The sequence below is a fragment of the Babylonia areolata genome, chromosome 13, assembly GCF_041734735.1.
Source record: "Babylonia areolata isolate BAREFJ2019XMU chromosome 13, ASM4173473v1, whole genome shotgun sequence".
Classification (NCBI taxonomy): domain Eukaryota; kingdom Metazoa; phylum Mollusca; class Gastropoda; order Neogastropoda; family Buccinidae; genus Babylonia; species Babylonia areolata.
Genome location: NC_134888.1, coordinates 9,175,508 through 9,197,561, shown reverse-complemented (window position 1 = coordinate 9,197,561; position 22,054 = coordinate 9,175,508). Strand labels below are relative to the sequence as shown.

Below are 22,054 nucleotides of genomic sequence, written 5' to 3'. Positions count from 1 at the left end.
GAGGGGGCGGAGCAAAAGAGAGCAACTTTCCATATACCAGGGCAGGGCATTCAAACACCCAACACATCACTGCCCTGTTTTGTTTGTGGTGTTTTTTCTGTCCCCCCCCTCCCCCCCACCCCTTTTAACAGTCTTGCTTGCATGCAGGTACACACACACACGCAGCCGTCACCACTCAATCTTGGTTTTCATCATAAATCACAACCAAGCACAGGACTACTGCGAAAGATAAACTTTATTTCACAATAAAGTAAACATCAATTTCTTTTCAAAAGTGACAAAATTACAATCAATACCAACAGAAAACAACATTACAAAGAAAGGTAATGTCATCTTACATTCAAAACCAGCTTTGTATTCAAATCATAACCATTCTGTAACACCAAACTTTAAATTGAAAAAAAAAAAAAAAAAAAAAAAAGAAAAAAAAAAAGGAAGTCAGGTAAAGAAAGCTTCAGAATCATGTACCTCATATCATCAGTAATCCATTTCACCACATTTTGTGGCCATACGATTTTTATACCAAAATATAAGTTACTTTTTTTATGGTGAGTAACAGCACATTGGAAAGAAATGACCAGGAAAAGTAACTACATAGAACAAAAGAAATCTGCACTAACAGACATTTTCTGTTATGCCTCAACATCTAAACTGATAAGGTCACATTTGTCAGGCATGTAACAACCCAACAAATTAGTTCAAAAGAATTTAGGGAATCTCTTGCCTTTAAAAAAACAAATCTGTTCATAGAATATATACTATAAATATAGAAAAGTTCTTCTTTGATGTGGCTGGACAAGCAAGCCAGTGGAAACACACACGACCAAGACAAACGTCTGTCAGATGATACATAATGGTTAGGGGCGAGATAGGAACGGGACAGGCAGGGGAGGGGGGTGGTCAGTGCTGACCTCAACGGGGTCAACCTGGCAAAACTGATCAAGGAAAAGAGGTAGACAGAACAGACACTACCAGCAGCCAAGCAGGACACACACACACGTGGGGCAAACAAAACAAACTGAAAACTGAACTATTTACAACGCTGGCTGCAAAATGTCCACAAAAAAGATGGGAGCAAAAAGGAACAAAAATGTGCGCTTGTGGAACGTAAGAACCTGACCTTTATCAAGTGAAATAAAAGATGAATGACATGTGAGGGGAGATAAAAAACAACAAAAAAAACAGTGAGCGAGTGAGCAAGGGGGGAGGGGGGAGGATGGGGGCATGCTGAATCATGTATAGGGACCAGCTACAATATGAGACATCCCCAGATACTGATATGCACAGCCTGTCCTACCTGCACAAACCAGCCAATGTTCTGAAATGTTCACAGATTCACAATGCTCACAGCCTATGGTCACAGCATGTGTGCACCTCAATGATTTGCTTCACACTTCATGTTCATCCATGAAACATGGAATGGGAAGTATGTCATCAATATAAACACCTGCAGGGTTATGCAACTGGCTGCAAAAATCAGTATCTACAGAAACTATAGATAACTTTTCTGCAAGGTCATAACCACAGGATTGAACTGGGTTAGGAAAAATGAGGATGAACAGTAAGTCTGTCTTCTTTTTTTTTTTCTTTTCTTTTTTAAATACAGAGATAGCTGCATATACATATGTACTAGAAACCAGGTTTGTTATAATAACTGATTTCTTCAAGCTTTCAAAATGAGATCAGCTTGTGCCAGTAGGTGTGCAGAGCAGGGTTCTACGCAGTGCACTGTGTTCCACACTGTCATGTCTTTGGCCTACACAGCTCATGTTGCTCAACTTACCACACTCCATGTCTACCACTACATGTTGTTCACTGACTATCTTCACACATCTTTGTCCAGCCACATGCATACTATGTACATTTCTCTTGACAGTAACAAAGCGTTGAGGCCACTGCGGCAGGCCTTCAGATCTCACACTCACATGCACCCCCCCCACACACACACACACCATGTCAACATCTTCATCAGTGCACTTCAAATACTCACAATGAGGACAGTCACCACAGTCTAGAAACACAATATTGGGCAGGTGCAGATGACACCTGACACACCTAGTTTGAGTGTAGATTCACTGAATGATCAATAGAGCACAGACCATATAGATATGACAACATGCCTCAAACACAATCTCCGAGAAACACAATATAACTCTTATGTACACACAGACCAAACATAAGTCAGCTGACAGGGGAGCTAATTAATGTCAAGCAATGTCCAAAGCAATGTGCATGGGGTTACAGCCCACCATCACCACCACTCACAGTCCATGTCAACAATGCTGGGGGGACACACACAGGAAGAGAACAGGACACCAGGTGCAAAGCAGACCACCAAAAAAAAAAAAAAAAAAATCAGAACGCTATGCATACAGCTGAGATCAAATCATGGAATAGCGCTTGTCAAAACTGCCCGTGTCAGTCAAGAGCTGGAGTGACCAGTGTGGCATGACGTGACCACCTTCATTTCCTCCCAACACAAACCTCAAGCAGCATCCCCCCTGGCACCTCCCCTCCCTGCTGTCCCTAAACAACTTAACGCCACAATATGCAAGATACCATTCACTCCTCCTCCACTCAACGACTGTGTGTGGTGTACTGCTGTCAGGGCCCACACTGGCCGCTGAAGGAGGGCTGGGCATCAGAGAGCCAACCAGCGGTCAGCACCACACCTGGCCCCTGCCCGCCCAACACAATACCCATCGCCATGCTTATTTACACTCCTTCACACCACTGCACATGCTGCAGCTATCAGGTCTGAAGAGAACATCACGGTTTGCAATCAACACATAAATACTCCTTCCAACAGGACATTATGCTTGCAGTCAACACATGGACAACTGACCACCGGAACAAGGCTCTCCCATGTCCACCAACAACCACTATCTGGGTTGACCAACAAACACTGTGTCAACCAACTCCATCTGTGTGCACCAACAAACCGTGCACCAACAAAGAAACTGTGCGTGTCCACACGGACACAGCGGCTCCATCACTTGGCTGTCAGATTCGAGGTCAGTACACATCCCTCCTCCCTTAACAAACACACCAGCACCCAGCATGGCCCCGCCCCTGTGGCGGGGTGCCAGGCCACAGACCAGAGGTCAGTGCGGATCAGCCTGATCCCATCACATAGCAACAACATCAAAGCCCTGTTTCACCCCTCTCCCCAACGTCCACCCTGTCCTCTCTCCTCACCCCTCCACAGCCTTCCGCAGCCACCTGCTCCCCTCTTGGTGGTCCTCTGAAAAACCAGCCTGACAGGGAACTGTGTGTGTGTGTGTGTGTGTGTGTGTGTGTGTGCTGAAAGCCAGGTCACTGCAGTAAAGGGACCTCTCTCTCACACACACACCATCATTAAACTCATCATTTCTTGGTATCCTGTGTCTTTGCACCCATTCGGTTATAACCTCAGTATTACATTCGCCGCACATGCCACACTATTTGAGCTGCACCATATCTGCCAAGAGATGCAGACTGATCATCCCTTGCAGAGAGGCCTCTTGCCTTTCCCCATGGTGACCAGGTGGGGCTACTGCCGGACACACAGTGTGAGCACCATGTTGGCATGGTTCTCCAGGCCTGACTGCCATGTCTCTGGGACACAGCTCCACTGCTGCCGTCTGTGGAAGGTCCTCCATGTCCCTTCACCAGCCACTTATCAACTGCTCAGGCAACACCCTTCTCTTCTTCATGTCTCCAGTCACTTTACCCTCCCCCACACCCCACTTAACCCTCCCCCATGCCCTGTTTTATCCTTCATGCCCCAGCTTCAAAATAAAACCAGTCTTTACTTACTGCTACTGGAAATACAAGAAAAGCAGCAACGACTGACACACACATGAATATAATACAGACAGACGCACACACACACAAAAGCCACTATTACTACTGTCTTGTTATTTGGGGTTGTGAGAGTCCCCAACACACAAGCTGTGACCCTTAGCATAGTCATGATAGTGTGGCAGTGGTTGTACCTGATGGCCAGTACCTGAGATGTTGAACCAGTCAGTGTTGTGCTGTCAGTCATAGTACCACAACAGCTGCTGTGTATGCTAACGCTGGAAGCCAGCAAATCCACATGCATACTGAATGATCTTCAATGTACAGATGCAGTCACTCAACTGACACCACACAATTCATCAATGCTCGCTTGTATCATGATGGCATCTTCAAACTTCTTATGTACCTTTCTGAATTTCTCTCTTACCCAATTCTTTGGGGAATTCAAAACCTATTATGCATACACACAAAAATAAAATTTTGATTCAACCTAGCGAATCTGCTTTACACAGACCTGAAAGGCAGCACAGTATAAAAACAAAACCTGCTAAGAAGTGACACACATGAATATACCTTAAGTCAAAACAGACTTCAGCCAACATCTATAAAATCATGTTCAAAATAAACAAACAACAGAAGATAAAACGGGCTTCAACACTGCCATTATGTAAGTTCAGTTAGCAGTCTCTTCCACAAATCATTATCAAAAGTAAAAACATTATTTCTCCTCCAAGAAAACAATGACAACAAGACAGAGGAGTGTAGAAGTCAAAGTCACTATTGACACACTGTGTAGAAACAACAAATCAACGGATACTCTTCGATGTTACCTGTGAGGTGGGTTTGAACTGGGCACTGAAACAATGGAATCCTCCTCCCCTCCCTCCACACAAAGCTCTCTTCTTGATGACAGGGTGTAAGGCGTGTCTGTCATGTTTCCAGTGCTGTGGCTGGCATCAGCCATACCCCTCTATCCACTTCACAACCCTGACACTAACACCTGCTATACACATGGCTATTCTACGCATCCCCACCAAAAAAAGACAACAACAACAAAACCTCTTACTGCACTTACTTTCCAAGACCTTAACAATCTTTTTTGTGTAGAAGAAACAAAGAAGAGAGTCAGTCACATCACAGAATTTCCCCATACACTCACATGCAGATAGCAGATAGTTAGAGAAATGAACTCTGCTCACCATGAACTGGTACCAGACTTTCCACAGAGAGAGAGAGAGAGAGAGAGAGAAGAAGAGAGAAAGACAGAAGCAAGCAGAATGTAAGAGAGACAAAGATTTGGGAGAGCTGTCTTCAACACACCTGTGGAAAGAACCCGACTTCAGTGGTAACTCTCAACATCAATGTTTATATCATTCCACTGCAGATTTTCATCATCATCATTTTTGAAAAAGCATACTCAAAACATTGTCTTGCAGGTGAAAGCTTCCACCAAGGAATATTCCAAACTGTCCAGATAATAGGGCAAAACAGTTTCACATTCTCAAAACTTTTCAAACACTGGAAACAGTATTTTACTCCCCAAACTCTCAACACAAAGACTTGTTCAGATGTCCAGGATAACCTATCAATCTTGGTTATAAAACCAAGCCAACGCAGGGGCTGTGTACCCAACAAAGCAACTAACTTCAATGCCAATCAAACCATACTTTTTCCTCTGCTGGTAAGAAGACTGGGTTAGTTTAGTTATTTTAAGTAATAGGCCTTTGCTACAATGGTAAAGAAAATCTGAAGTGGACCGAACGTCAACTGTTCTAGTACAGCATGACCTCCAGATGGATTCAAATGGATCCTGTTTGGCATTCCTAGCCATGTGACAAGGGGAGGTAACATCATGTGGATCCACTCAAGTTCAGCAAGATCAGTGCGTGCAGCTTTCTTAAGTAAACTCAACATTCTTCAACTTTCTGATTCTTTTTTTTTTTTTTTTTTGGTCTTGAGGGAGGGTTGGGGATGTGACATAACTGTTAGTCCCACCTCAGTTGATGCATAAGAAGTCACAGAATATGCAAGTGACAAGTGCATCAATAAATAGTGTCACCCCTTTGACCCAGTCATAGTTTAAGATGGAATCACATTGAGTCATATTTTATCAATGCTGAGCAGTCTTTTCTGAACCAATAAATAGCATTCAATATACACAGAAACACAAAGACTTTTACTCCTATTTAAAAACCAAGAGCATACCATAATAGTTGCCACTATGAATGCTATTTGAAGCCATTCAGCATAACAAGTCTAGTATGCTAGTTCATCCACTTGCAATGGCATGACAACTAAACATCTACCTTTAAGATGACTAAGTCCTGCTTACAAGACGAAAGCAGCAGAAAACTAATTTCACACAGCACTAGTATGTACAACACTATGATATGATGCTGTGTTTTTTTTGTTTTTGTTTTTTATCGCTTTCAATATACATTCATTATTGGTACTATACACTGATAAGTCACGATATAAGAATTACAAGGTATCTCTCAAGAGCACAATAAATAGTCAAACAACCCAAACAAAATAAATCAATTGAGCAGAGAATATCCAAGACTCAGAAAAAAAAACTATCATAAAAACATCCAATTCATAATGACAAACAACAAACTCCTTGGAATAATTATTTGGCAACTGTAAGCAATATCTTGACTGGCCTGCTGGTAAAGTGACAATAATATATCTCCCATTATCTGTAAAAATCCAAGTGGGTGATCCATGTGACAAAGATGTGAACATAAATAATTATAATAAACTGATGGCAGTTGTTCCACAGAGTTGCATAGTTGTAGCTAAACGCCTGAAGTCAGGTGGTTGGTGGACATGGATGAAGACAGACAGTGGACATGACAAAGACAGCACACAAGGTCACTCCCCAGGTCGATGTAGCAAGCAGATGGTATTGAATTAAGACACAGTGTGGGAGAACCGCTGACCAGTCCCCACTGGTGGGTGACAACAGAACTGACCATACGGAACAAGAGTCAACACAACACAGTCAGTAAGAGTGGTATAACAAAGACACTGTCAGCATGCCAGGTGGTGGTGTTTGCTGCCTGAGATGGTAAGGTCGTCTGCTGACTAGGTCTCCCTGATCAAAGACAGGGACAGGATGAACTCTGCCCTACCCGCTCTCCACCCCCCCTCCCCCACCACACACATGGCCTGACTTGCTGCAGCCACCCTGGCACTGCTCCGGGTGGGAAAGGAGAGCAGCAGCCAAACAGGTGATGCCTGTGGTCAGAAACCATGCCCATGATCAATCAAGGGGGGATGGGGAGAAAGCCCTGCCGTCAGGGCTAAGGTGTCCCCTTACTGTACTGAGAGGTAGGGCAGGGCCGTACTGCTCCCTGACCCAGAGTAGCTAGCGACTGCTGGACTCCCTGAATGAATACCAACAAGGGGGTGGTGGTGGTCAAAACAGTCCCTGCTGTGGATGGTGATGGTATCCAGGTTAGTGCACTCATCATGCAGCCAGTCATTTCCACACAGTCATGGTGTCACCCCTGGTTAACTATATGGGAATGTGACAAAAGTCAACCAGCTTACCTATAATACTGGGTGGTGGAAACCATGATGGAACAATGTTACCATAATTATGTGCTCATTACAGCTGGCAAGATATCAGCATATTATGTTTCCACTGAACTGCCACTGGCCTCTATTTTAGCCCAGAATGTATACAGGTACTAACTTATAATCTGTTCAACATGATCTTAAACAAACAAACAAACAAACAAACAGTGAAGAAGAATGAAACACATCAAGACAAAAGTCTTTTCCATGCCATTTGTTTGTTCCTTTTGTTGGACACAGTGCTGCGTTGTCAACAAGAGAAGTGCCTGGTGCTGGCCATGGAGAACAGATCATCAGTTCAGTCCAGGACCCTGATATGAACAATGACATGTGTGATGAGAGCCGTCACACCAAAGGCTTGTCCTATGAAGAGGGGGTCCTGGTGAGAGATGAGGCCACCTCTGGGGGCTACTGATGAAGATATCACATAGTGAGCTCCACACAGACCCACGGCCTGCTAGCTGCTGTGGGAACAGTCCCCTGTGGGGGGTTGGGGGCGGGGGGAGGAGGCCTCAGAGTGCATTGGATCAAGCAGAGTGGAAGGCTGCATGAGGAAGGCCCGGAAGGCAGATGGTGACGGAGGGGAGGAGGAGGGAGTGAGGGAGCAGTCAGTCCAGACAGGAGGGAATCGTCGCACACCACTCCTTCACATGGAGCACACGTCATCAACTCAGGTACATGGAGTGGGGCTGCTGCTGCTGCACACACAGGCACCCAGCATTCAGGTCAGCACACTGTTCAGGAAGAGGAGGAAAACAACAGCAACAGCACAAAAACAACAGCAACAAACCAGCACAGAAACAGCAGCACCAGCACAAAAACAGCAGCAATGACACTCCCAACCAGTTCTTCAAACCCCACCATTTATACACAATCTGGAATTGAACTTGAAGTTTTTTTGTTTTGTTTTTTATCACCAACACCTATTTAGATAGACAATCATACAAAACATCACAAGTTACCATTAAAAAACATTCACAGAATGTGCACAAACTAAAACCACTTTTCCATTCACCATTCAAAACATCATTCACTTGTTATCTACAATGACAAAAACAAACGCTCAACTTGAACCACCATGTAAGGGAATGAAACATTACCTGTGACATCAACTTCCACTCATCAGGTCTACAATGTCTCCAAGAGACTTCAACCAAATCTCTGATGGCAGGATTAATTCAGTGGCAAGTTGACCAACTCATCTGATGCATCAAGTCATCCTAACACAAGGTGGCCAAAACAGTTGGGAGAGAAATACAGCCCCCCCCCCCCCCCCCAAACATACACACATATACAGCAGTGCAGAAAGCCAAGAGTGCAGAGACAAGGAGCTACAGTAGGTTGGTGAATGTGTCCAATACCTGGTACATCTGGAACTTGTCGTAGGCCTGGATGAGCTCTGCGAGGTCCCACTGGTAGAGGACCCCAAAGTCGGTCAGCTTGGGGGAGGACTTGAGGGCACAGTTCTGACAGTACACGTCAAACGCCTCTTCCTTGTTCCGCTTCACGAACAGGATGTTGAACACCTCCTCCTGCATCAACACCACACACATGTAGCTATCTGTCTGGCTACACATAAACACCACACATGTAGCTATCTGTCTGGCTACACATAAACACCACACATGTAGCTATGTGTCTGGCTACACAGAAACATAAGTAGCTATCTGTCTGGCTACACATAAACACCACACATGTAGCTATCTGTCTGGCTACACAGAAACACCACACATGTAGCTATGTGTCTGGCTACACAGAAACACCACACATGTAGCTATGTGTCTGGCTACACATAAACACCACACATGTAGCTATGTGTCTGGCTACACATAAACACCACACATGTAGCTATGTGTCTGGCTACACAGAAACACCACACATGTAGCTATCTGTCTGGCTACACATAAACACCACACATGTAGCTATGTGTCTGGCTACACAGAAACACCACACATGTAGCTATGTGTCTGGCTACACAGAAACACCACACATGTAGCTATGTGTCTGGCTACACATAAACACCACACATGTAGCTATGTGTCTGGCTACACATAAACACCACACATGTAGCTATGTGTCTGGCTACACAGAAACACCACACATGTAGCTATGTGTCTGGCTACACAGAAACACATGTAGCTATCTGTCTGGCTACACAGAAACACATGTAGCTGTTTGTCTGGCTACAAATGAACACCACACATATAGCTATCTGTCTGGCTACACAGAAACACCACACATGTAGCTATCTGTCTGGCTACACATAAACACCACACATGTAGCTATCTGTCTGGCTACACAGAAACACCACACATGTAGCTATCTGTCTGGCTACACATAAACACCACACATGTAGCTATGTGTCTGGCTACACATAAACACCACACATATAGCTATCTGTCTGGCTACACAGAAACACCACACATGTAGCTATGTGTCTGGCTACACAGAAACACCACACATGTAGCTATGTGTCTGGCTACACAGAAACACATGTAGCTATCTGTCTGGCTACACATAAACACCACACATATAGCTATCTGTCTGGCTACACATAAACACCACACATGTAGCTATGTGTCTGGCTACACATAAACACCACACATGTAGCTATGTGTCTGGCTACACATAAACACCACACATGTAGCTATGTGTCTGGCTACACAGAAACACATGTAGCTATCTGTCTGGCTACACATAAACACCACACATGTAGCTATCTGTCTGGCTACACAGAAACACATGTAGCTGTTTGTCTGGCTACAAATGAACACCACACATATAGCTATCTGTCTGGCTACACAGAAACACCACACATGTAGCTATCTGTCTGGCTACACAGAAACACATGTAGCTGTTTGTCTGGCTACAAATGAACACCACACATATAGCTATCTGTCTGGCTACACATAAACACCACACATGTAGCTATCTGTCTGGCTACACAGAAACACATACAGCTATCTGTCTGGCTACACATAAACACCACACATGTAGCTATCTGTCTGGCTACACAGAAACACATACAGCTATCTGTCTGGCTACACATAAACACATATAGCTATCTGTCTGGCTACACAGAAACACATACAGCTATCTGTCTGGCTACACAGAAACACATATAGCTATCTGTCTGGCTACACAGAAACACATATAGCTATCTGTCTGGCTACACAGAAACACATATAGCTATCTGTCTGGCTACACAGAAACACATATAGCTATCTGTCTGGCTACACAGAAACACATATAGCTATCTGTCTGGCTACACAGAAACACATATAGCTATCTGTCTGGCTACACATAAACACATACAGCTATCTGTCTGGCTACACATAAACACCACACATGTAGCTATCTGTCTGGCTACACAGAAACATAAGTAGCTATCTGTCTGGCTACACATAAACACCACACATGTAGCTATCTGTCTGGCTACACAGAAACACATATAGCTATCTGTCTGGCTACACATAAACACCACACATGTAGCTATCTGTCTGGCTACACAGAAACACATACAGCTATCTGTCTGACTACACATAAACACACACACACACACATGTAGCTATATATCTGGCTACACATAACACTCCACACATGTAGATATCTGTCTGGCTACACATAAACACACACACACACACGTATATCTGGCTACACACCCACACACATGTATGTATCTGCTTATCATGTCCTTCAACCATCTTTTCTGAGGCATGTCTGTTGTTGCTCATTCTTCTTTTCGTGCTGTAGTTATTTCCTTCCTTCCTGCAGTTATTTCACTTCCTCCTCCTCCAATCACCTTTGTGTACCATAGCTGTTTCATCCATTGTTGTAGCGATTTCATTTATTGCCATGGCAATTTCAATTAATCCTTTTCTGAATCTATCATTTTATTGCTGTAGTTATAGCATTTACTGCCATAGTTATTTTATTTACTTCTTTAGTTATTTCTTTTGTTGCTTTAGTTATTCTGTTTATTCCCGTAGTTATCTACTGCCAGTTATTTCATTTCTTGCTAAACTTATTTCATGTACTGCTACACTTATTTTTCATTTACTGCTGTAGTAACTTCATTAATTGCTATACTTCTACAGTAGTTCTGTTAACTGCAATAGTTAAATAGTTATTCAATGTATTGCAATACTTATTTCATTTACAGCTAAATTAATTTCATTTATTGAAGTAGTTAATTCACTTCATCCACCATCTCACTCACTCATTCATTTCAGAGGCCTGACAAGAGTGTGAGAGTGGTGCAATTGGAGAGGAGGGGTGGGGAGGTGCCGAAAGTGGAAAACGTTTTTTTTTTCATTTTTCATTTTCAGCTATGTGCATCTTTCTCTGTGGTAATTCATACATCAGGAAAGAAAGCAAAACCATAATCCAGTAATACAGTACCTTTTTTTTTTTTTTTTTTTAAACATCAGTGACGAAAACTAAAAAAAAGTAAATGTGTGAACATGTGAATGCGTGGAATGCCTACTCCGAGAGGCAGCCAGATCGCCAATTCTACAGATTATTTCCCTTTGTTTATCAGAAGCACTGGCAAAAGTTTTCTTCTTTCCCGATGTCATAAAACATCCACGATGCATTCAAAAGCAACACTATACTTTTAAAAGAAGAAGGAAAACAAACAAACAGAACACAAATCACAGAAATCAAGCCCAAGCAGTGCCAGAGGACAGCTCCAGCTGGCAGTCCTCATGACGCCAGGCAAAGGACAGGAACAAAGCAGGGGGTGGTGGCAGCAGAGACAAGGGCTCCCTACCTCGCAGTCCTCACAGTAGTAGGTCTCCTCGTTCTGCATGCGCTCCTGGAGGCTGGGTGTTTTGCCCAGGTCCTCACACAGGTCCAGCGTCAGCTGCTGCTGCATCAGGGACCGCTGGCACACACGCCTGTCCACACACACACACACCATCCTCCGTCAGCTCTACTGTGTACTTGTCACACACACACACACCATCCTCCGTCAGCTCTACTGTGTACTTGTCACACACACACACCATCCTCCGTCAGCTCTACTGTGTACTTGTCACACACACACACCATCCTCCGTCAGCTCTACTGTGTACTTGTCACACACACACCATCCTCCGTCAGCTCTACTGTGTACTTGTCACACACACACACCATCCTCCGTCAGCTCTACTGTGTACTTGTCACACACACACACACACCATCCTCTGTCAGCTCTACTGTGTACTTGTCACACACACCATCCTCTGTCAGCTCTACTGTGTACTTGTCACACACACACACCATCCTCCGTCAGCTCTACTGTGTACTTGTCACACACACAAACACACCATCCTCTGTCAGCTCTACTGTGTACTTGTCACACACACCATCCTCTGTCAGCTCTACTGTGTACTTGTCACACACACACCATCCTCCGTCAGCTCTACTGTGTACTTGTCACACACACAAACACACCATCCTCTGTCAGCTCTACTGTGTACTTGTCACACACACACCATCCTCCGTCAGCTCTACTGTGTACTTGTCACACACACACACACACCATCCTCCGTCAGCTCTACTGTGTACTTGTCACACACACAAACACACCATCCTCTGTCAGCTCTACTGTGTACTTGTCACACACACCATCCTCTGTCAGCTCTACTGTGTACTTGTCACACACACACCATCCTCCGTCAGCTCTACTGTGTACTTGTCACACACACACACACACACACACACACACACACACACCATCCTCCGTCAGCTCTACTGTGTACTTGTCACACACACACACCATCCTCCGTCAGCTCTACTGTGTACTTGTCACACACACACCATCCTCCGTCAGCTCTACTGTGTACTTGTCACACACACACACACCATCCTCTGTCAGCTCTACTGTGTACTTGTCACACACACACACCATCCTCCGTCAGCTCTACTGTGTACTTGTCACACACACCATCCTCTGTCAGCTCTACTGTGTACTTGTCACACACACACCATCCTCCGTCAGCTCTACTGTGTACTTGTCACACACACACCATCCTCCGTCAGCTCTACTGTGTACTTGTCACACACACACCATCCTCTGTCAGCTCTACTGTGTACTTGTCACACACACACACACACACCATCCTCCGTCAGCTCTACTGTGTACTTGTCACACACACACCATCCTCCGTCAGCTCTACTGTGTACTTGTCACACACACACACACACACCATCCTCCGTCAGCTCTACTGTGCACTTGTCACACACACACACACACCATCCTCCGTCAGCTCTACTGTGTACTTGTCACACACACACCATCCTCTGTCAGCTCTACTGTGTACTCGTCACACACACACACACACCATCCTCCATCAGCTCTACTGTGTACTTGTCACACACACCATCCTCCGTCAGCTCTACTGTGTACTTGTCACACACACACACCATCCTCCGTCAGCTCTACTGTGTACTTGTCACACACACAAACACACCATCCTCTGTCAGCTCTACTGTGTACTTGTCACACACACCATCCTCCGTCAGCTCTACTGTGTACTTGTCACACACACACCATCCTCCGTCAGCTGTACTGTGTACTTGTCACACACACACACACACCATCCTCCGTCAGCTCTACTGTGTACTTGTCACACACACCATCCTCCGTCAGCTGTACTGTGTACTTGTCACACACACACACACACCATCCTCCGTCAGCTCTACTGTGTACTTGTCACACACACACACACACACCATCCTCCGTCAGCTCTACTGTGTACTTGTCACACACACACACCATCCTCTGTCAGCTCTACTGTGTACTTGTCACACACACACACACACACCATCCTCTGTCAACTTTACTGTACTTCTCACACTCATATACACACCATTATGGTCCCCCCCCCCCCATCCCCCCCCCTACATGACACAGTAGGCCCACACAGACTGCACTGACCGGACTTGGTTGTAGAGCATGGGGTCAGTGGCGCGCAGGCAGCGGGCCAGGTTCCAGGACAGGTGCACCATGGGCACGATGGACTTGTAGAACTGCAGCTTGTTGTACTCGTAGCGCTCAATGGCCAGCTTGTACTGCAGGTAGGTCATGGGGCCCACGTTCCACGCAATGTTGTTGCACCAGCCCTGCACAGCACACACACACATCGTCATCTTTCTGCACATCCTCCACTGTAACACAATGACTTAAACAACAAATTTAACATGAAGCCACTACCACATCGACTTGTTTCTGCCACTTTACGATGGTAGTTCCTGACAGTTTCTGATTTGCAGTATTATCATCAAAAGAATTTTTTTTAATCCTAAAATTAATTTATCTAACATGCTTCAAATGAGATTTTTCTTTTCACTGACCTAAAAAATAAAAGATAAATAAATAAATAAATAAATAAAGCCCCAAACAGCTGAGCATGAACTGTGCTGAACACTTTCTTACATTATGTGTGCACATTTGTGCCTGCATGACTGACTGAAGTCTGACTGAATGACAAAGAAATCAATATGTGCCTAAAGGCAGCTCCCAGCCGTCTCTACACTCATGCAAATGACTCTTGCAAAGCGCTTAGAGCTTTGTCTCTGACCAAAAACAGGCATGAAACATGTACCTCTATTGATCATCAGGGACAGAAAAGGCATGAAACATGTACCCCTATCCATCATCAGGGACAGAAAAGGCATGAAACATGTACCTCTATCCACCATCAGGAACAGAAAAGGCATGAAACATGTACCCCTATCCATCATCAGGGACAGAAAAGGCATGAAACATGTACCCCTATCCACCATCAGGGACAGAAAAGGCATGAAACATGTACCCCTATCCACCATCAGGGACAGAAAAGGCATGAAACATGTACCCCTATCCATCATCAGGGACAGAAAAGGCATGAAACATGTACCCCTATCCACCATCAGGGACAGAAAAGGCATGAAACATGTACCTCTATTCATCATCAGGGACAGAAAAGGCATGAAACATGAACCCCTATCCACCATCAGGGACAGAAAAGGCATGAAACATGTACCCCTATCCACCATCAGGGACAGAAAAGGCATGAAACATGTACCCCTATCCACCATCAGGGACAGAAAAGGCATGAAACATGTACCCCTATCCACCATCAGGGACAGAAAAGGCATGAAACATGTACCCCTATCCATCATCAGGGACAGAAAAGGCATGAAACATGAACCCCTATCCACCATCAGGGACAGAAAAGGCATGAAACATGAACCCCTATCCACCATCAGGGACAGAAAAGGCATGAAACATGTACCCCTATCCACCATCAGGGACAGAAAAGGCATGAAACATGTACCCCTATCCACCATCAGGGACAGAAAAGGCATGAAACATGTACCTCTATTGATCATCAGGGACAGAAAAGGCATGAAACATGTACCTCTATTGATCATCAGGGACAGAAAAGGCATGAAACATGTACCCCTATCCATCATCAGGGACAGAAAAGGCATGAAACATGTACCCCTATCCACCATCAGGGACAGAAAAGGCATGAAACATGTACCCCTATCCATCATCAGGGACAGAAAAGGCATGAAACATGTACCCCTATCCATCATCAGGGACAGAAAAGGCATGAAACATGTACCTCTATCCATCATCAGGGACAGAAAAGGCATGAAACATGTACCTCTATTGATCATCAGGGACAGAAAAGGCATGAAACATGTACCTCTACTGATCATCAGGGACAGAAAAGGCATGAAACATGTACCCCTATCCATCATCAGGGACAGAAAAGGCATGAAACATGTACCCCTATCCATCATCAGGGACAGAAAATGCATGAAACATGTACCTCTATTGATCATCAGGGACAGAAAAGGCATGAAACATGTACCTCTATCCATCATCAGGGACAGAAAAGGCATGAAACATGTACCTCTATCCATCATCAGGGACAGAAAAGGCATGAAACATGTACCCCTATCCATCATCAGGGACAGAAAAGGCATGAAACATGTACCTCTATCCATCATCAGGGACAGAAAAGGCATGGAACATGTACCTCTATCCACCTTCAGGGACAGAAAAGGCATGAAACATGTACCTCTATCCATCATCAGGGACAGAAAAGGCATGAAACATGTACCTCTATCCATCATCAGGGACAGAAAAGGCATGAAACATGTACCCCTATCCATCATCAGGGACAGAAAAGGCATGAAACATGTACCTCTATTGATCATCAGGGACAGAAAAGGCATGAAACATGTACCCCTATCCATCATCAGGGACAGAAAAGGCATGAAACATGTACCTCTATCCATCATCAGGGACAGAAAAGCCATGAAACATGTACCCCTATCCATCATCAGGGACAGAAAAGCCATGAAACATGTATCCTCATCACTGCATCCCACACTCACAATGGCCTGCACCCAGTGCACAGTGCCTGGGCCAATCCAGACCAGGTCTCCAGGTTTCTGCACGAAGCGGTAGACAGGCACGTTGTGTTCGTACAGGTCCTCCAGCACAGGCCACCACGACCCCCGCAGGTAGTCCACCTCATTCCTGTACACAGGTACACCATTCACTGTACACCCCCCCCTACCTTCACACCTCATTCCTAGAGATAACACAAACCTCTACCATGTACACACCATCCTCTTGTTCACACACATCTTTCCAAGAGATAACAAACCTCTACCATGTACACACCATCCCCTTGTTCACACACATCTTTCCTAGAGATAACACAAACCTCTACCATGTACACACCATCCCCTTGTTCACACACATCTTTCCTAGAGATAACACAAACCTCTACCATGTACACACCATCCCCTTGTTCACACACATCTTTCCTAGAGATAACACAAACCTCTACCATGTACACACCATCCCCTTGTTCACACACATCTTTCCTAGAGATAACAAACCTCTACCATGTACACACCATCCCCTTGTTCACACACATCTTTCCTAGAGATAACACAAACCTCTACCATGCACACACCATTTACACACAGGACAACATACTAGACATGGTTTTCAAGCCATTTGCCATTCTGTACAAATTTGTAATACATCAATGTGTGTGTGTGTATGTGTGTGTAAATATGTGTGTGCGTGTGTGTGTGTGTGTGTGTGTGTACGTGCATGTTTGTGCATGCGTGTGTAGGGCAGGTTAAGCTGACCACTCACTTTTCACACAGCTGAGCTATGACACCCCAGTAGTCATCCGGCACAGCAAACCATTCACAGTCACCAGGACCAATGTTGATGTTCACCGAACAGAAATTGTTGTTCTCTTGGTGACCTGGTCAACACACACAACATCTATCTTCTACAATGTTATCTTTTTTGAGTACAAAACAAAACTGATATCAGTCTGAAGGAATAAGGGAGAGTAGAGGTGAGAAAGCTAAACAAGGTGGTCAAGGCTGAGAGATAATAACCCAACAGCTGTGCTAACAGCACTGTCTCCAAAAACCATACTTAGGCTTTTCTTCTTCTTTTTTTTTTTTTTTAAACAGCAGGGCATACTGATTCAAAATGAGCATGTTCTCATCTGAAAAAAAAAAGGCCCATTCATAAACAACAGAGCAAGTATGTAAAATAATAACTTAAACCTATCTGAAGACAGATTTACAACTGTGCCAGCTTCAAATTCAGAATCTCCCCACAATTCTGATCAACAATTTGCCAAATGCACAATCAAGCACACTAGTCTCCCAGGACACAATACTTGTCAGCAGGAAAGCACAATATAGCTGAAGGCAGCCAACACAGAAAGATGTAGCCACTTTATTTCATGGCCTGGAAGTTTCATGAGAGTTGACAAAAGCATACAGTTGGGCCAACACTGAAGTGAGAGCTCTATGATCAATGGATTCTCCACTGCAATGGGAATTCATTTACAGCCAAGTCTTTTGTCAAGGACTATCACTCTCAAACAAGGGGGCAAGATTGCACTGGCTCTTAATGATGCAGCCTTTGGGGCTCGTGGCCTTTGGGGACCATCCCAACGCCAACAGCCTAAAAACCCTCTTGGCTGAGAGAGTGGGGATGTAACTAGGACAAGACACATTCCACATTCATCAAATTCTTGCCCAGATAGTCGGGACAGCAGTTGCCTGCTCTTCTGATGGTCCTAGTTGGACACAAACTACTTTTCTAGGACAAGACACCCTCCACATTCATCAAATTCTTGCCCAGATAGTTGGGACATAAGTTGCCTGCTCTCATGATAGACACGAATCAGTATCCTAGGTAAGACAGCCCAGCACGTACCTGGTGTGCGTGACCCCGGCACCTTCATGTAGAGCTGCACAGTGTTCATGCCCAGGATCTTGTGGCCCACGTGGCTCAGCGTGTTGGCCCCAGACACCACCCGTGTGAAGGCCGGCAGCTTCGTCAGCTCTGCCAGCTGTGTCCTCCACTTGTCCGTGTCAGACAGGTCCACGTTGGTGCCAAAGCGAATCATCTTCTTCCCCTTCCTGCAGACACAGCACGGCAGCACAACCCCTTACTTCTCATGCCTCATGCAGCTACATTTTCATCTCACTCAGTAGTAATAATGCTGACATGTGTCAAACTTACTTCAATAGACAAGCTCAAGCAGTCAGTATATAAACTATCCGGTTTTCATGTTGTTGACAGTATAGATACTGTGATGTGTTTAATTTGATTCAACAGACAAGCTCAGACAGTCAATGTATAAAACGGAGTTTCTGCATGAAACAGACCTTTATATGTACATCTTGCACTTACAAGGGGATGAGAGAACTTGGGAGTGGTAAAACAGAGACAGACAGAAAGAGGGAGACAGACTGACAGAGACAGCACAGTTGAAAGTCATGATGTTTCACTTTGTTATATTCCTTACACAGACAACAGTAATATACATCACTGACCGTGGACAATGGGGTCATGTACATCTCACCACCACTATGTACAGCTCCAGAACCAATGCCACACCACTTTCCTTTCAATCTGATTAAGCCTCACTCTTCACCCAGAACTGTATTAGGCAGGATGAGAGATGGTTTCACTTACTTTCTTGTATGTGATGAGTTGGAATCACTGTCAGATTCTTTCTCAGGTCTGTGGATACCTTTGGTTTTTTCCTGTTCTTCCTGAAAACAAAAAAAACAACAACAGGTGTCACGTACTGCCAGGTGTGCTCACACAATGAAGCCGATACATGGGCAGAACATCAACGGAAAGTGGTCTAAATATTCTCATCACCTCACACCACCACCAGGACACCATTCCTCTCCTCTTATCGCCAACAAACTACCCCAAAAGAACAAGCACAACTCTAAATGTGCACAGAAAGTAGACCTTTATAGTCTGAATCATCAGCCTATTCAGATGCATTTTAGAGGGGTGCATCACACAAGGCCAGAGGAGCAGAAGACGTACCCTCAGAGATTCCTGAAAAGAAGTGGCCTGGTACTGAGCATACTTGGCCACAGAGCTCTTGCTGCGATTGCTGTAACAGTACCACCTCCGCTGGCCGTTCTTGTCCAGGTTTTCGTCAGGAGACTGCGCCTTCTGTAACACACCCACCCCATACTGACACAACGCTCACACTTTACAGTCTGTGATTCCTCAAACTTATTTCACTTCATTTTGGGCTCGTATGTCTGCTGTGATTTTAGTAATATTTGATTTCTCATAAAAATGTTCATGTTGAAGTAGGGAAAAAAAATGAAACACTGGGAAATGGTTGATAATTACTGAACTGAGTACAGAATACCACTTGAACATGAAATGAATACAACTGTGTGTATTGAATAATGCACCCACCCACTTCTGGTCTCAAATAGTGAAACTATTTTTACTACATACACATGTATGTACCAGGAGCACACAAACACACATTGGGCAAACACAGACACAGACACACACACTCACAAGCAGAATCTGTTCTCACCTGAGTTCTGACCTCCACCTCATGGTCTGGGTTGGCCTCCACCAAGGTTTTGGTAGAGAAGAGCCCCAGATCTGTCACACAGACATGCAGTCATCTGTCAGTGGATGGTTTCAACAACACAGTCCAACACTCTCACACACCTCCCTCACAACAGCTGAACAGTTTCTGAATTGATCTTTCCCTGCCTCCCCTCTTGTCCATAAAATCTGTCTTTTTCCCACTATCGTTTGTTTGTATAAAAGAAATCAATGTATGCAAGTGAAACAAGCTTAAAGCAGGCAAATGAATGAGTAAAATACACCACCACACACACACACAATCACATGCAGGTGGGAAGCGCAGCCACCTACCCAGCTTCAAGGCTGTGGCAATGCCACGAATGACCACCACGGGCTGGGTCTGACAGTAGTGCTGCAGTTCTGCAGAGAAGGCGTCCTTCTTGCTCTCCAGCTGAAACAGGCACACACAGGGCTGCTTCACAACACACCACAGGCAGCAGGGTTGTCGTTACCAGCGTCAAAGAATAATCTGTGCTATATGTGATAGTCAATGACAAAATCATAAAACATAAGACAAGATCAGCGCTATAAGCTAAAGATCCACAGCAGAGGCACTACAGCCCCTGTTCCCCAAACCACAAAAGCTGACAGTGGAGAACAATGCACACATGATGCCATGGCTGGCACTGGAAGAACTGTTTTCTGGTCAAGCTAAACACAATGGTGTATTTCAACATGGTGTGTTAACCCCCCAAAAAAAACAACCTAGCAAGGTGAAAAAGGAGAAAGAAGCTGACTCACATAGACACTGGGTGTGGGTGGATTCAGCTGGTCCTTGGGGAGGGGTGGGTCTGGGGGAATGGGGATCGCAGGGGGAAGTAATCCATCGCCCAACAGGCTGAGTGTGACCCGCACTCCTGCAACACAGCCATCGTCGTTGTCAGTGTGCTGACAGCGGTAGTGTGCACCAACATCAAGCAGGACCCACACAACACCACCACCACACTGACTTCACTTGCTCCCCGTCTTTCAGTGCACCTCTCCATCCTACATGTAGCTAGCCATTCAATGCACCTCTCCATCCTACATGTAGCTAGCCATTCAACGCACCTCTCCATCCTACATGTAGCTAGCCATTCAACGCACCTCTCCATCCTACATGTAGCTAGCCATTCAGTGCTGTGCACCTCTCCATCCTACATGTAGCTAGCCATTCAACGCACCTCTCCATCCTACATGTAGCTAGCCATTCAGTGCTGTGCACCTCTCCATCCTACATGTAGCTAGCCATTCAGTGCACCTCTCCATCCTACATGTAGCTAGCCATTCAGCGCACCTCTCCATCCTACATGTAGCTAGCCATTCAGTGCACCTCTCCATCCTACATGTAGCTAGCCATTCAACGCACCTCTCCATCCTACATGTAGCTAGCCATTCAGTGCACCTCTCCATCCTACATGTAGCTAGCCATTCAGTGCTGTGCACCTCTCCATCCTACATGTAGCTAGCCATTCAACGCACCTCTCCATCCTACATGTAGCTAGCCATTCAGTGCTGTGCACCTCTCCATCCTACATGTAGCTAGCCATTCAACGCACCTCTCCATCCTACATGTAGCTAGCCATTCAGCACACCTCTCCATCCTACATGTAGCTAGCCATTCAACGCACCTCTCCATCCTACATGTAGCTAGCCATTCAGTGCACCTCTCCATCCTACATGTAGCTAGCCATTCAGTGCACCTCTCCATCCTACATGTAGCTAGCCATTCAGTGCACCTCTCCATCCTACATGTAG

The 22,054-nt window shown here is 45.0% G+C and overlaps 1 protein-coding gene across 6 annotated transcripts in view; it reads right to left on the bottom strand.

Annotated features, from left to right (window-relative positions):
• Positions 1–217: 217 nt before the first annotated feature.
• The window catches only part of LOC143289042 (lysine-specific demethylase 6A-like), a 176,109-nt gene continuing 154,272 nt past the window's right edge, over positions 218–22,054 (bottom strand). For 5 of the 6 annotated variants that reach the window (XM_076597831.1, XM_076597834.1, XM_076597833.1 and 2 more), the window contains 12 exons: positions 21,059–21,174; positions 20,609–20,708; positions 20,259–20,329; positions 19,745–19,876; positions 19,376–19,455; positions 18,611–18,816; positions 17,522–17,636; positions 16,744–16,888; positions 14,288–14,472; positions 12,137–12,263; positions 8,727–8,897; positions 218–8,063 (listed from right to left, as the gene is read on the bottom strand). In XM_076597831.1, coding sequence (XP_076453946.1) covers positions 8,031–8,063; positions 8,727–8,897; positions 12,137–12,263; positions 14,288–14,472; positions 16,744–16,888; positions 17,522–17,636; positions 18,611–18,816; positions 19,376–19,455; positions 19,745–19,876; positions 20,259–20,329; positions 20,609–20,708; positions 21,059–21,174 — 1,481 coding nt within the window. In that variant the 3' untranslated portion in view covers positions 218–8,030. The remainder of the gene's footprint in view (positions 8,064–8,726; positions 8,898–12,136; positions 12,264–14,287; positions 14,473–16,743; positions 16,889–17,521; positions 17,637–18,610; positions 18,817–19,375; positions 19,456–19,744; positions 19,877–20,258; positions 20,330–20,608; positions 20,709–21,058; positions 21,175–22,054) is intronic. The other variant, XM_076597832.1, reaches the window with a different exon arrangement.